The 14,707-nt window shown below is 43.5% G+C and overlaps 2 protein-coding genes across 2 annotated transcripts; one reads left to right on the top strand and one right to left on the bottom strand.

Annotated features, from left to right (window-relative positions):
* Positions 1-125: 125 nt before the first annotated feature.
* LOC135349960 (extracellular protease-like) lies at positions 126-2,864 on the top strand. Its single transcript, XM_064548641.1, has one exon. The coding sequence runs from the start codon at positions 1,624-1,626 to the stop codon at positions 2,680-2,682; it is 1,059 nt and encodes a 352-aa protein (XP_064404711.1). The 5' UTR covers positions 126-1,623; the 3' UTR covers positions 2,683-2,864.
* A 3,788-nt stretch (positions 2,865-6,652) lies between these two features.
* LOC135349917 (presequence protease, mitochondrial-like) lies at positions 6,653-14,684 on the bottom strand. The gene is made up of 26 exons (XM_064548577.1): positions 14,557-14,684; positions 14,372-14,445; positions 14,134-14,287; positions 13,927-14,078; positions 13,754-13,868; positions 12,921-13,017; positions 11,314-11,421; positions 11,085-11,264; positions 10,862-10,950; positions 10,673-10,801; positions 9,927-10,040; positions 9,780-9,876; positions 9,609-9,686; positions 9,452-9,544; positions 9,230-9,398; positions 8,843-9,020; positions 8,427-8,624; positions 8,125-8,290; positions 7,837-7,937; positions 7,668-7,776; positions 7,501-7,613; positions 7,386-7,439; positions 7,267-7,335; positions 7,038-7,152; positions 6,837-6,970; positions 6,653-6,782 (listed from the first exon to the last, which is right to left on the bottom strand). Exons 1-26 carry the CDS (start codon positions 14,616-14,618, stop codon positions 6,686-6,688), a joined length of 3,045 nt encoding a protein of 1,014 aa, XP_064404647.1. The 5' UTR covers positions 14,619-14,684; the 3' UTR covers positions 6,653-6,685.
* Positions 14,685-14,707: the final 23 nt, after the last annotated feature.

Below are 14,707 nucleotides of genomic sequence, written 5' to 3' on the forward strand. Positions count from 1 at the left end.
CTGACAAATTCATTTGTACTGCTATAATTCTGATGATTTCGCCCCTCCTACATTTTTTATTTTCCCAATTCGCCCCCCCCTGATCCAAAATCCCGGATGTAGCCCTGGTACCACAACCCTTTCATTGCCTAACACAAAGGGAAAGTTGTGTATGGGGAAATATATGCTGACTACACTATACCCATGGGACTGGGATAGGTAGCAAGGAGGTGACCCGAGGTAATAGCCACAAGACAGCCTAGCCTATAAAAGAAATATCAAAATCATCGAATTATTGGAAGAAAAGTTTGAATCAAATGAAGTTTGCTGTCTCTCTCCTGCTGTCACTCTGTGTAAGTGGGGCCCTGTACGCTGGTCCCTTCACTGCCACCATCACCAACAAGCCAGTCTTCAAGCTGGGAGAGGAAGTCATCGTAGAGGTGACCCTCACTAACAACAGAAATACTGTTTCTTCAGAAACCATAATTAAGTTTACGGAGCATTTCTGTAGTATTTACACTAGTGAACAAACCACAAACATGATTGTTACAAAAAAAGAAATACCATATAGCGCGAAATTTTTGCTGTTTTCGTGGGTTAGCAATCCTACACGAAAATTGTTAGAATTATCAACTATAACGTGCAAAATTAAAGGCCGGTGTAAATGGAGCTACATGACATATAACCACAAGTACGAAGCCAAATTTGGAGTCTAGTGTAGATAAAAGCAATATTAAAAATCATCGAATCAAAGAAGACAAACGAAGTTTGCTAGCTGTCTCTCTCCTGCTGTCACTCTGTGTGAGTGGCCCTGTCCGCTGGTTCCTTCACTGCCACCATCACCAACAAGCCAGTTTTCAAGCTGGGAGAGGAAGTCATCGTAGAGGTTACCCTCAATACTGTTTCTTCAGAAACCATAATTAAGTTTACGGAGCATTTCTGTAGTATTTACACTAGTGAACAAACCACAAACATGATTGTTACAAAAAAAAGAAATACCGTATAGCGCGACATTTTTGCTGTTTTCGTGGGTTAGCAATCCTACACGAAAATTGTTAGAATTATCAACTATAACGTGCAAAATTAAAGGCCGGTGTAAATGGAGCTACATGACACATAACCACAAGTACGAAGCCAAATTTGGAGTCTAGCGTAGATAAAAGCAATATTAAAAATCATCGAATCAAAGAAGATAAACGAAGTTTGCTAGCTGTCTCTCTCCTGCTGTCACTCTGTGTGAGTGGCCCTGTCCGCTGGTTCCTTCACTGCCACCATCACCAACAGGCCAGTCTTCAAGCTGGGAGAGGAAGTCATCGTAGAGGTGACCCTCACTAACAACAGTACTACTGTTTCTTCAGAAACCATAATTAAGTTTACGGAGCATTTCTGTAGTATTTACACTAGTGAACAAACCACAAACATGATTGTTACAAAAAAAGAAATGCCGTGTAGCGCGAAATTTTTGCTGTTTTCGTGGGTTAGCAATCCTACACGAAGAATTATCAACTATAACGTGCGAAAATTAAAGGCCGGTGTATATAAATGGAGCTATATGACACATAACCACTAGTACATAATTTGAAGCCAAATTTGGAGTCTGGTGTAGATAAAAGCAATATTACGAATCATTTGAATCAAAGACAAATGAAGTTTGCTGTCTCTCTCCTGCTGTCCCTCTGTGTGAGTGGGGCCCTGTCCGCTGGTCCCTTCACTGCCACTATCACCAACAAGCCAGTCTTCAAGCTGGGAGAGGAAGTCATCGTAGAGGTGACCCTCACCAACAACCATCCAGTAGACTACTTTATCCTCAAAAGATTCACACCACTCGAGGGACTCAGGGCTAACATCTTCACCGTGACAACAAACAAAGGCTCTGTACTACCATACGATGGACTAATGTTCAGAAGGGGACCTACACAGAAAGATGAATATATTAAAATCCGTGCAAATTCTTTCATCTCATCAACTGCAACTCTATCCATTGCCTACGGTTTCTATGAGGCTGGAACCTATCTTGTCAAGCTGAGCACAACTCTTACATTTGCTAGCTCTCTGGATGTGGGCCCAGTAACACAGCTGCTTGCATCCAACACCAATCGTCTCATGCTAACTGTCGGTGACAAGCAGCCATATCTAACAATCGGGGAGACCCATCGTAGGAAAGATGTGCAACAGAAAATAGTCGATGATTCAGTATTTAATACAAAGGAAATGAAAAACCCAAAATTTGGGGGTACTTGGACCGATGTAATGAAGAAAGATGCTACAAACGTGTACACCAAGGCCTTCCAGGTAATGCTGAAAGCCACCGATTTGGCAGTGTTCAATACAAATAGATATACTACTTGGTTCGGTAAGATTAATTACTCGGGTGATGTTAAATCTGTGCTTCAGGATTGTACAAACGATATGCAAGTGCAGTCTTTCACTCTTTACAATGGCTTGAGTGTCCGAAGCGCATGTGGTCGTTACGACTATGCATACACATATCATGGAGCAATCCGCATTGTACTTTGTAGCGTCTACTATACATCAGATTTTCAGGACAAATATGAGACAATCGTACACGAAATTACACATGCATCAGCCAGGACAGAAGACTATGAATATGGTAGGACGAATTGCAAGTATTTGGCCATCGATGATCCAGCAAGAGCTGTTAACAATGCTGATAACTATGGATACTTTACTGGCAATCTGTGAACACAGTGATATAAAAATCCCTCGATTGTCAATTATATTTAGTAGATGTAGTGTGGGAGTCTACACAAACTGAATTTAGCTATTAATTTATAGAGTGTATGCTGGGGTGTGCAGCGTATTTTTTTTTTATTATTATAATAATAGGAACAAGTACATGTAATATAATAATGAATATGGCAAAATGAGTTAAGTTATAGAGTTCAGCATGGCCTGAAGTTGGTCTCGGCGGCCACAACGTCTACAAGGGGTATAGATCTTGCTGTATGCACTGCATGTACGCTGATCTTAGAAGGCTGAAAGAGATGGTGCATCTGAGCCAGCGTATAGTACTGCTGTAGGATTGGTCCCACTTCTGTGCGAGCATTGTGGCAAGTCTTTTGTAGAATACTGTAGCACCTTTACTCCACTGGCTGACAATACAATTGGAGTGAAGGAAGCATGCTCGACCTCCCTGATTCTCTGCTCGTAAGCTCTTTTCTTTTCAATTTCTATAGCATTGTGTTAGGGTTGTATTCCTGTTAGAAGGTGCATATGGGTTGATTACCCTGACATCAACGAAGGTTTTTTCATATCTCCCGCCCCAAAACCCGTTAGCAGCGACATCTAGTCTTGTTCCCTCAGTGGTGATGGCCGAGCGCATCATCATTCTTTTGCCTGTTACTTCCTGCAGAGTAGGCTCCACAGTGACTTCGTTACATACCTCTGTCAACAGTGTGGCAGTGAGGTCTCTTTTTCATTATGGCGGATTGACGGGAATCCACCACGGGGGCAAGAGAGGACATGTTCCACGGTGAAGTTGGAACCACATACACAGGTCATGGGAGTGCGAGTGGGGGGCCAGCCATAGCGGAGAGCCAGTGCATCCACAAAAGCACCTTTGTGCAAGCAGAATCCATGCTTGGCAATTTATATTTGTTATATTTGTATTTTATAGTATTACATACACTTACAAACACTCATTTCATTTCGTTGAAAACCATACCCTTGAAGATAATAGGTGTGGTTGGGTCTTGCGGGTTCTCATGCTCCAGTCTCCACCCCTCCTGCCTGAGCAGTGGGAGGAGGACAATAACATGGTCAACTGGAAATAAGGCACTTATGTAGAGTATTCATGTAACATTAGGATTATTACAATTGGCATAGCGTTTGTATATGCATCGGTGCGCATGCGCAAGTGAGGTATCCGGTAGTGTGTTTGTCTGTGTGTGTGTGTCTAGTCTGTGTAGACTGCTACAGCTGCTCAAGGATCAATGAAAGAGTTTTTATAGGCTTCTAGTAACGTTTTTTTTTTGGATCTTAATTCGTTGATTTACAAAGTAATGCTTCGTTCTCAAGTTATGCCTAGTTTTGCTTACTTGGAATGCCATTACAGCCTTTTCAGAAGAGTGCGTAGCAAATGTTGTCCATGGAGTGTTGCTACTCTACTTAGTAGTTAGCTCTGCACTAGAACGCTAGCTATTGGTAGCTGCAAGATTGAAAAGACAGCTGCAAGGCTCTACTGGTGCAGCCATTAGTCTTAGACTTTGTACTTTTGGCATCCTTTTTACTAATAATCCTGGCTGATCGTATCGCGCTCTTTGAGTTTCACTGCATGCAGCAACGAAATTAATGCAAATAAAAAATGACATCATGCCTATGTGCGTTAATAGCTAGTACTTTATGTTATGTAGCTTTGACATCCACCGAGGCATCAGCACCCACAGTGCTTTCATTTTATAAGTTACAGCCTAGAGTGATCCTATATTAGTCGTAATCAAATGTATAGGCCATAATAGATATCTGAACATTGTTACTATAGTCACTAGCTGTACCTGAAATCATTCTCTCTGAGTCTGGGGTAGAAGACACAGTCCAGGTACACAGAGAGGAGGTTGTTGAAGTCTTTGCTATTCTGAGACAGTCCAGGTACACAGAGAGGAGGTTGTTGAAGTCTTTGCTATTCTGAGAGTACATTGTCCAGTCACTGGCTGCCAAAGAGAGTGAGCAGTGAGTGTGTTATAACTGTATGGGGGGTGCCTCTCACCAGTGAAGGCATTCATGAAGCTGGTCAGAGATTGCGTGAGCATCTTGAGAAGAGATCTCGAATCGGGAATTGTCTCGACCCACACAGGGTGGTGTGCTCCAGGTAGTCTCATGAATCAGCCGCCGTTCTTTTGGAACCACCGTCTGAGCACTCTTGTCATGAAGTCATTTCAAAATGGAATGTTGATTGCTCACAAAACCAATGGAATGTAATTAAATCGTGATCTTACGCCCACACATATTTCCTAATTGTTATACAAATCGCCAAGCGAAGGCATCTCTCTCTACTTGTGTTTTGCTGTGGTGCTAAATCTGTGCCCAAGGACCCCTGCTTGCCTTGCTTATGCTTCGTAGCAGCTTCTATGTATGAAGTGTTTACCATGCGTAATGCATGCGTAATGATTATCCAAATGCGTTGAGCAAAGTGCAGTTCTTTGCTGCCTCCAAGTTCATCACCTGACTGGACTTCTGCAATTTTATTGGTCAAGACGGAATTCCGTCTTGGCACATACAACGATGACAAGAGTGCTCAGACGGTGGTTCCAAAAGAACGGCGGCTGATTCATGAGACTATGCTCCAGGATGTAAGCCACCCCAGTACTGTCCACAGGCGTAGTCCGGAAACCAACACTGCAGTCGACAACAAGTGGTTCCCAAAATCTCCACACATAAATTAATTATTAGCTTACACGAAGGTGTTGTTGGCGTCTTTCCGTGCAATGTGGTGTTTGGTATTGGTTGTCACGAAACTGTGCAGCCGTAGCATCAAACTCAGGAAGAGGGAACACACCTTCTACGGTGTAACCATGGAGACGATCCCCTACCATCAGTTTTCTGTGGGGGTTTAAAAATACCTTACGTCATACTACCGACAATATTTTCTATTTAGCCATGATTGAGCCAGCGTTTCAGTAGTTCGTATCTAAGGGACTGGATCGATTCAAGGTCTTGGCCCTAGCCTTTGAACCAGACAATCTTGATAGTTGTACAATATAGATCTATACGTAATAAAATAGAAGTGAGGGACTTTTCACAGCTAACAGCAGTTTTGTGCCCACTATTATTAGAGCACTGGATACTATAAGATGATAGAATCACTTACTTCCACTGGTATCCACTCTGCAGGGCAGCCATGACAAGACAATAGTATACAATAGTATAGTATACGTATGCTCTACCAAAGAAGAGACCGGTCTAGCTCCTCCTGTAAGTTAGTACAGATGAAAAGTATACTATTGTAGTACATGCTCCTCAAAATCATACCTTAGCTAGATCTAGCATAAACTCAAAATCAATGCCTAACACATTTGAAAATTTTGTATATCTCAGAACCTACTACACTTACACTTCCTTGGAGCTACAGTTTATGTTGAAGAAGTAGATACTTGCACAGATCTTAAAATGCACACATTATTCTAGCAGTCATTTTGGAATGATGATGTTCACAGGTGGTGGTCCAATGGAAGCACCAATAGTTGAACTTTCAGCAGTACCTGCACTCAAATAGCACATTTAGTTTCCAACCACATTTAGTTTTGAAGATATTCACAAAAACATAAAAAATCTAAAGTTGATCTACTCTCTTTGTTGCACCGTGTTTTTTCAAAGCGCAACTCTACCTTTTATTTCTAATTTTGGCGGTAGTCACCTCCCATACACAATCACAACACTGGGGGAATATGTATGCTACAACTACCATGCACTGAAAGCGTCTAACCACTGGGAACATTAATAAGTACCAAGCTGTTACACCACTTTAGCCTCGTGTACACACACCAATCACTCTACCCTGCTGCGCATTGCGCGCACGAGATAATTGCTGTGTGTATAAATGAAATAAGTTATTATAGTACACTCAACTCTTGTAGCTTTCTCAATGGATCTGTCTATTAGGGTCATTCCTAGAAATACTATAAACTCCCAATAGTTTTTACCAACATTGACTTCACACTTAGAGAACCACATAATTTTATGGCACTGGCTATAAATCAAATACTTTAGTAGTCCAGTCATCCGATAGTTTGTTATTCTTGGGTCCTATAACGGCACAGCTGAGGGTGGGGTAGTCGATCAGATACCTGGGGGAGGGGGGTCATTCGGGTCAACAATATAATTATAGCACTGTGACTCACTTTTGAGCGACAGACTGTAGTTCGTCTCGACCCACAGTGAACAGCTGATCTCTGTATGCCTGTCTCATCTCGTCAGTGACCCCTGTTAGGAATGCTCCCCTCCCCTTGGCACCTGGTGATACAGGAGAGTCAATCTACCGAGGGGGGAGGGGGGGTAAGAAACTATAGCAGCTAGGTTAGGTTTTTCAACGTACACTGTACCTTAGAGAATACTGTTAACAGAGCTTCAGTGATGTCTTGGTCGGTGAACTCTCCCCTTGCCCCCCAAACAGCTGCCTTGTGGAACGTCTCCAGCGTAGACAGGCAGTGAGGGTCCCTGAGCAAATAGAAAGATTAACTAACAAATTTGCTGCCTTTACAATAGGTATGTGTAGTGTTTTACTTTATGTATACATAAAGTAAAACACTACAATGTATACATACATTGTACCTGTAAGACATAAAGGAGAAGACTCCACCCTGATGTACAGCACCGCTGCCATACGCTCCACCCTTCTCTCTGTACGAGAACAGATATTAGAGGATTAACACATCACTGAGAGAGTTCACCTTATTTCCCTGTGCAGGAACTTGGAACTGAGGAGCTTTGCCAGTACGGTCAGTCTGTGGATGTTATACAATAGAGTCAGCTATATAGTCTAATACAAGCTGTAAGGTGGACAACCTTGGAGAGTCTGGGTGTGTGTACGGCACCGCAGGAACAGCTGCTCCAACGTAGTGAACAGGGAAGGGCAACTGATAATACATCTTAGTCGATACTCTCTCGAAATCACTCTCCTACAGTACATAGAGTAACTATAGTTAGTTACTTAGGGACATATAAAAGGTCACCTCGGAGGGGCCTGGGTTGTCAGTTCTTGATCCAGGTAGTGTGTCCACCCACCCATTCATAGCCGTCATCACGTTGTCATAATTACCAGAATTGGTATTAAGCGCACACCTACAGTGCAACCACAGTCACCCCCCTCTCCACATACACTCAGTTAGAGGACGCCCTCACCTGAGACTCCCACTGTCGAGTAGCTCGGCTGCAATGAGGGCCATGTTATGCAACACATCAGTGAGGTCGTCTTTACTGGCCAGATCTTTCAGAAACTCCACCTGAGCAGGAGGACATTGAATGGTTGACAGTTTAGGAGATACAAAAACAACGTATAATTATACTATGCATAAATTATACTATTGACTCTCTTAGCAAAAAAGAGGAACACATACACAGGTCATAATAATTATAGGAACGTGGTCAGTAAACACTTACGACGTACAGTGTGTATTTTGCCCCACTCACCTGAGTCATCCCAGAGAAGAGCTCGCCGAGCTGACAGCTTGGGAAGAGACCACTAGCAGCTGCTGTCATGGCGTAACTGTGTCCAGAGGAGGCCACATTACTAGCCAGACTAGAGGCAGACATCTTGACCAGTGTGCTCAGTCGCTCCACGTCAGATAGATTGGGTCTAGGGGACGGGAGGGGGGGTAGAATCTGAATTTTCGTAGCTAATCCTATTCACTTAGGCTCTTCTCTGAGATTGCATCAATAAGATCCTACCAGCTCATACGTAGCTATGGTAACGACTACACATACCCCCTCACTTTGTGAACACATCCTCCCATAGTGAGAGCATGTGTGGTAGGTGTCTGTTGAGGCAGTGGGAGGAGAACACCACACCCTGATGGTAACAGAGGGGGGTGGTGTGATGAGCCGAGACATGAGGGAACATGGACAGCCCTCCCGAGTACAGATCACACTGGAGAGTGAAGTCACGGTAGTCAAGGTCGCCAGCACCCATACTGGAGGAAGAAAACGTTGACATGAAGATAATAGAAACACATGTAATGTGTAATAATCACACATGTAATAATCACAAAATTTGGATGCTCAATGTACACTACATGACATGACATAATAGTGAATTATTGGACAACATGATTCTGCAGTAAGGCTACTGATCATGACGTACGTGGTCAAGTATAATTTATTTCTAACACAAAGAGAAACATCTCCTTACTTTGTGACGACGCTGGCAAAAAGAGGTACGTAGATCTTGAGGTGGTCAGGCACCATACTGAGGTTAGAGGTGGCTCGGAAGTAAGTGAGTCCGTTGGTGGGCTGTTCCGTGTACTGCACGGGGATTCCCCCTGAGTGCAGGTGGTCCAACTCTGTGGGGGGTATCACTTTGTCCACATCTGCATGTGTGTACAAGAGAGAAGTGTGTAACTACTTGATATATTCCTGGACACGGATTGCTCTGATACAGTAGAGACACAGCAAAACCACATGTATGCGAATATTTTTAGCCTAGTACATGTACGTCTTACATCCAGTATAAACTGGGTGACCCGATAGGACCTATAATTATACTGTATATTTGTCATACACATACATGCACACACACCTGAAATGACAACAGTTGGCAGACAGTCGGCACTTTCGTTGCTGTTCTGCTCCTCTAGTAGCTCCACCCCCTTCCTGTACACCTCCTCTCGGTCAGCCTTGGAGAGGGCGGTCACCATAGAAACCAACTTCTGCCGTTCCTCTGCCGCCAGCTGCTCCTCATACTCAGCCTGCGTAGGGAAGTGCAAAGGTTATTACAGTTGAACCATGTGTACTAACGTACTTGTGGGGACATGATCAATGTGAGGCGATGGTTGTTGTTGAGATAGTGTTGTTTGATCTTCTCCTGCAAGTAGCCCTCTGTCTTCAAGTTCTCCTGTAGAGGGCAGCAGACAGTGAGGGTTATTGTTAAATAGTGGGTTGTTAATTAGTGGGGATACCTTAAACCTCTCAACGTGTTCATTGATCCTGGTCATACTTATTGGATCACCTCCGTGTATCCATGGTGACATCACAGACTGTAGCAACAACACATACTCCATGAGAATATACATATGCACACCTCAGTCCTGGCCCTCCACCCACATCCACACACACACACACACACTCACAGTGATGAGTCCAAGACCAAAGCTACTGCTCTGGTGTTTGACACTCAGCTCTACCTGATGTAGCACTGACCTCACTCTGTCCTCATGGAAACCCTCTCTGTACAAACCAAGGTAACAGAGTCCACCATTATTAGTGGGTGTGCTTACGTGGCTACTGTCTCGAGGGTCTTCATCACAATTTCCTCCACTCGATCAGCGTCCTCTCTCCGTATCCCTTGGAGACCAACAGAGAACACAGTGTCCAGAGTACTGTTGTCATAGCTGTACAGTATTAATATTGATAAGAATCAACCATACATGTACATGCTACAAATTGGTATTTTCAATCTTTCTAATCTCAATTCAACACACAAATAAAGATGGTTATTTTTGTCTAGAGATTTACCTAGACCCTTGAGGCTTCCTATATAATTACGCCTAATTAGAAGCCATTCCTTAGTCTCGCGAGCAGATGTTGGGGGGGGGGAGGGAACGTTTGGTCACTATTGCAGTGATTCCGATGAAGTCACGTGCAAGTATTCGTTAATTAACCAAAGTCACATGTAAAAAGTCACATGTAAACAAATTTCATTCGCAGTTAGCTAGCTCTTGCTTGGGTCTGAGCTCTTTGTAACCAAGTTCCTTCGCAGCCAGGTATGGTGTAACACTAAATTATTTTATAGAGTCAATATTATCCTTTTTTTCACGTTCATTTTATGCTATAATTGGCAAATTATGGGGTGTTACCGCCCACTAAACACGTAGTCAAATCTGATTACTACCAACATATTCGGCTAGAGTTGCTGCAATAGTGACCAGACGGACGGTCCCTCTAGGAAAAGTCGTGCTCATGCGACTAGCCATTCCTATAAGCCCATGCAAGAAGAGCAGTACTAAGACAACCACACACTTACCCTGTACTTGGGGAGTAGTCAGAGCCGATGTTGGTGTCCAGTAGAGCCTGATAGAAAGGGGAGGTGGGTCCATCCACAAGCAGCTGGCCCAGGATGGACAGAACTAATGACTCGTAGGGATCTGTGTTCCTATGGTAATACAGTGAGGAGTGTGTGTGTGTGTGTGTGTGTAGGAGGAGGGGGGCTTACGAAGCTTGTAAAAATGACACTGCTACAGTGGTTTGCTTCTCCGGATCGGTTGCCATGGGATCAGGAGCACAAGATATCTGATTAGTCCTCTGGGAAAGTAATCATTATCTAATTTATAATAGGCAGACAGAAAGGGTAAAATGCACACAGAAACACATATTTTACAAGTACATGTACACATCTAAGTCAAATGTAGATAGCGTAAACAGATACTTTATCTCACAGGTTGTGTCCATCTCTGCTCGAGGGGCACCTCCACACTCTGTGATCCCAGCTCAAAGCCAGTCAAGGCCTTCTCGTTAATAAACTGGAGATGATCTCCCAGGGGCATGTCTCCATATGTGAAGAAGCGGGCATTGGTGGGATGGTAGTGAGAGGAGTGGAACTGCCTCAGGGACTCCCACTGCACGCGTACACTTTGGCCAGAGATTATTATGATTCAGCTAACTCACTGTGAGGTCAAGGATGTCGTTGGGCCAGCCTCCGCTGACGTGGGAGTAGGTGTGGCCTGGGAGGATCTTGTTCTGAAGGGCTTGCACAAACACACTTTCCGGGGAAGCCTGTAGAGAGAGAGAAAGGGAGGGGGGAGGTAATTGTACCGCTGTGAATAATCATTCCAGGCCTACTAGTGTGAGGGAGGACCTGGCAAAAACAATACGCACCAGCACACAAATACGGAAACTAAATACTACCACTTGAGAATTCATGCCGGGTAGAAACCGAGCTACAATGGCTATTGTACACTCTAACCACCATACTCGGTATCACAACTCTTTTATTGCCTAACACAAAGGGAAAGTTGTGTAGGGGGAAATATATACTATACCCTGGGATAGGTAGCAACGCGGTGACCCGAGGTAATAGCCACAAGACAGCCTATAAAAGCAGTATCAAAATCATCGAATTATTGGAAGAAAAGTTTGAATCAAAGAAGACAAATGAAATTTGCTGTTTCTCTCCTGCTGTCACTCTGTGTGAGTGGGGCCCTGTCCGCTGGTCCCTTCACTGCCACCATCACCAACAAGCCAGTTTTCAAGCTGGGAGAGAAGGCCATATTGTAGAGGTAACTCTCATTAACAACCATCCAGTAGACTACTTTATCCTCAAAAGATTCACACCACTCGAGGGACTAAGGGCTAACATCTTCACCGTGGCAACAAACAAAGGCTCTGTACTATCTCATTGACTGCAACTCTATCCAATGCCTATACGGCTTCTACGAGGCTGGCACCTATCTTGTCAAGCTGAGCACAACTCTTACATTTGCTAGCTCTCTGGATGTGGCCCCAGTAACACAGCTGCTTGCATCCAAGACCAATCATCTCATGCTAACTGTCAGTGACAAGCAGCCACATCTAACAATCGGGGAGACCCATCGTAGGAAAGATGTGCAACAGAAAATAGTCGATTTTTCAGTATTCAATACAAAGGCAATGAAAAACCCAAAATTTGGGGTAATTGGACCGAAAGATGCTACAAACGTGTACACCAAGGCCTTCCAGGTAATGCTGAAAGCCATCGATTTGGCAGTGTTCAACACAAATAGATATACTACTTGGTTCGGTAAGATTAATTACTCGGGTGATGTTAAATCTGTGCTTCAGGATTGTACAAACGATATGCAAGTGTACTCTTTCACTCTTTACAATGGCTTGAGTATCCAAAGCGAATGCGAGCGTAACGACGATGCATACACAACTCATGGAGCAATCTACATTGTACTTTGTAGCGTCTACTATACATCAGATTTTGAGGACAAATATGAGACAATCGTACACGAAATGACACATGCATCAGCCAGGACCGAAGACTATCAATATGGTAGGATGAATTGCAGGTATTTGGCCATCGATGATCCAGCAAGAGCTGTTAACAATGCTGACAACTATGGATACTTTACTGACAATCTGTGAACACATGCAGTGAATCAATTATAAAAATCCCTCAATTGTCAATTATAATTAGTAGATGTAGTGTGGGAGTCTACACGAACTGAATTTAGCTATTAATTATAGAGTGTGTGCTGGGGTGTGCAGTACGTGTATTAATATATACTTACAAACACTCCTTTCATTTCGTTGAAAACCACACCCTTGAAGATGATAGGTGTGGTTGGGTCTTGCGGGTTCTCATGCTCCAGTCTCCACCCCTCCTGCCTGAGCAGTGGGAGGGGGACAATAACATGGTCAACTGGAAATAAGGCACTTATGTACAGTATTCATGTAACATTAGGATTATTACGATTGGCATAGCGTTTGTATATGCATCGGTGTGCATGCGCAAGCGAGGTATACAGTAATGTGTTGGTCTGTGTGTGTGTGTCTAGTCTGTGTAGACTGCTACAGCTGCTCAAGGAAGAATGAAGTGCAAGAAAGAGTTTTTATAGGCTTCTAGTAACGTTTTTTCTTCTTAATTCGTGGATTTACAAAGTAATGCTTCGTTCTCAAGTTATGCCTAGTTTTGCTTACTTAGAATGCCATTACAGCCTTTTCAAAAGAATGTGTAGCAAATGTTGTCCATGGAGTGGACAACTACTCTACTAGTAGTTAGCTCTGCACTAATAATAGCAATTGGTAGCTAGCTGCAAGAGAGCTGCAAGGCTCTACTGATGCAGCCATTAGTCTTAGAAATTGTATATACTTGTACTTTTGACATCCTTTTTACTTGGTTGATCGTATCCCGCTCTTTGAGTTTCCCTGCATGCAGCAAAATTAATGCAAATAAAATATGCCATCATGTGTGTTAATAGCTAGTACTTTATGTTATGTAGCTTTGACATCCACCGAGGCATCAGCACCTGCGGTGCTTTCATTTTATGCGTTATATTAGTCATAATTAAATGTACAGGCCATAAGAGATATCAGAACATTGTTACTAATTTACTAGCTGCACCTGAAATCATTCTCTCTGAGTCTGGGGTAGAAGACACAGTCCAGGTACACAGAGAGGAGGTTGTTGAAGTCTTTGCTATTCTGAGAGCTAAACGGGTACATTGTCCAGTCACTGGCTGCCAAAGAGAGTGAGCAGTGAGAGCGTGTTATAACTATATGGGGGGTGCCTCTCACCAGTGAAGGCATTCATGAAACTGGTCAAAGATCGCGTGAGCATCTTGAAGAAGGGATCTCGAATCGGGAATTGTCTTGACCCACACAGGGTAGTGTGCTCCAGGATATGAGCCACCCCAGTACTGTCCATGGGCGTGGTCCGGAAACCAACACTGTAGTTGACAATAAGCGGTTCACAAAATCTCCACACATATATTATTAGCTTACCCGAAAGTGTTATTGGTGTCTTTCCGTGCAATGTGGAGGTGTTTGGCTTTGGTTTTGTCATGAGTTAACTGTGCAGCCGTAGCATCAAACTCAGGAAGAGGGGATACACCTTCTACGGTGTAACCATGGAGATGATCCCCTACCGTCAGTTTTTCTGTGAGGGTTTAATACCTTACGTCATATTACCAACAATATTCCTATTTAGCCATGATTTAGCCAACGTTTCAGTAGTTCGTACCAATACTCTCTAAGGGACTGGATCGATTCAAGGTCTTGGCTGACTTGTGAAGCTCCCTAGCACTTGTACCGGATCTTGATAGTCAATATACATAAAATAGAAGTTAGGGACTTTTCACAACTACCAGCAGTTTTGTGCCTACTGTTATTAGAGCACTGGATACTAAAATGATACCGATCACTTACTTCCACCTGTATCCACTTTGCAGGGCAGCCAAGGAGCCTTTGTATCCTCTCAACTGCAACATCTCTGCAGTATTTTGTCCACGTGGGTGACTCTTGTGACTACGCCCCCCTTGTGGGTGGCTTAGGTGGCTTAGACACGCCCCTTTTCCCG

Source organism: Halichondria panicea, chromosome 16 (genome assembly GCF_963675165.1).
Source record: "Halichondria panicea chromosome 16, odHalPani1.1, whole genome shotgun sequence".
NCBI classification, from domain to species: domain Eukaryota; kingdom Metazoa; phylum Porifera; class Demospongiae; order Suberitida; family Halichondriidae; genus Halichondria; species Halichondria panicea.

Bases quoted from the DNA above. Each gene is read 5' to 3' on its own strand.
- LOC135349917 (XM_064548577.1), bottom strand. From the start codon at position 14,618: ATGTTGCAGTTGAGAGGATACAAAGGCTCCTTGGCTGCCCTGCAAAGT. The intron at 10,802-10,861 runs GTAAGCCCCCCT...GTATTACCATAG, and splicing joins GTGTCATTTTTACAAGCTTC to GAACACAGATCCCTACGAGT. The intron at 8,625-8,842 runs GTAAGGAGATGT...TTCTTCCTCCAG, and splicing joins TTTGCCAGCGTCGTCACAAA to TATGGGTGCTGGCGACCTTG.
- LOC135349960 (XM_064548641.1), top strand. From the start codon at position 1,624: ATGAAGTTTGCTGTCTCTCTCCTGCTGTCCCTCTGTGTGAGTGGGGCC.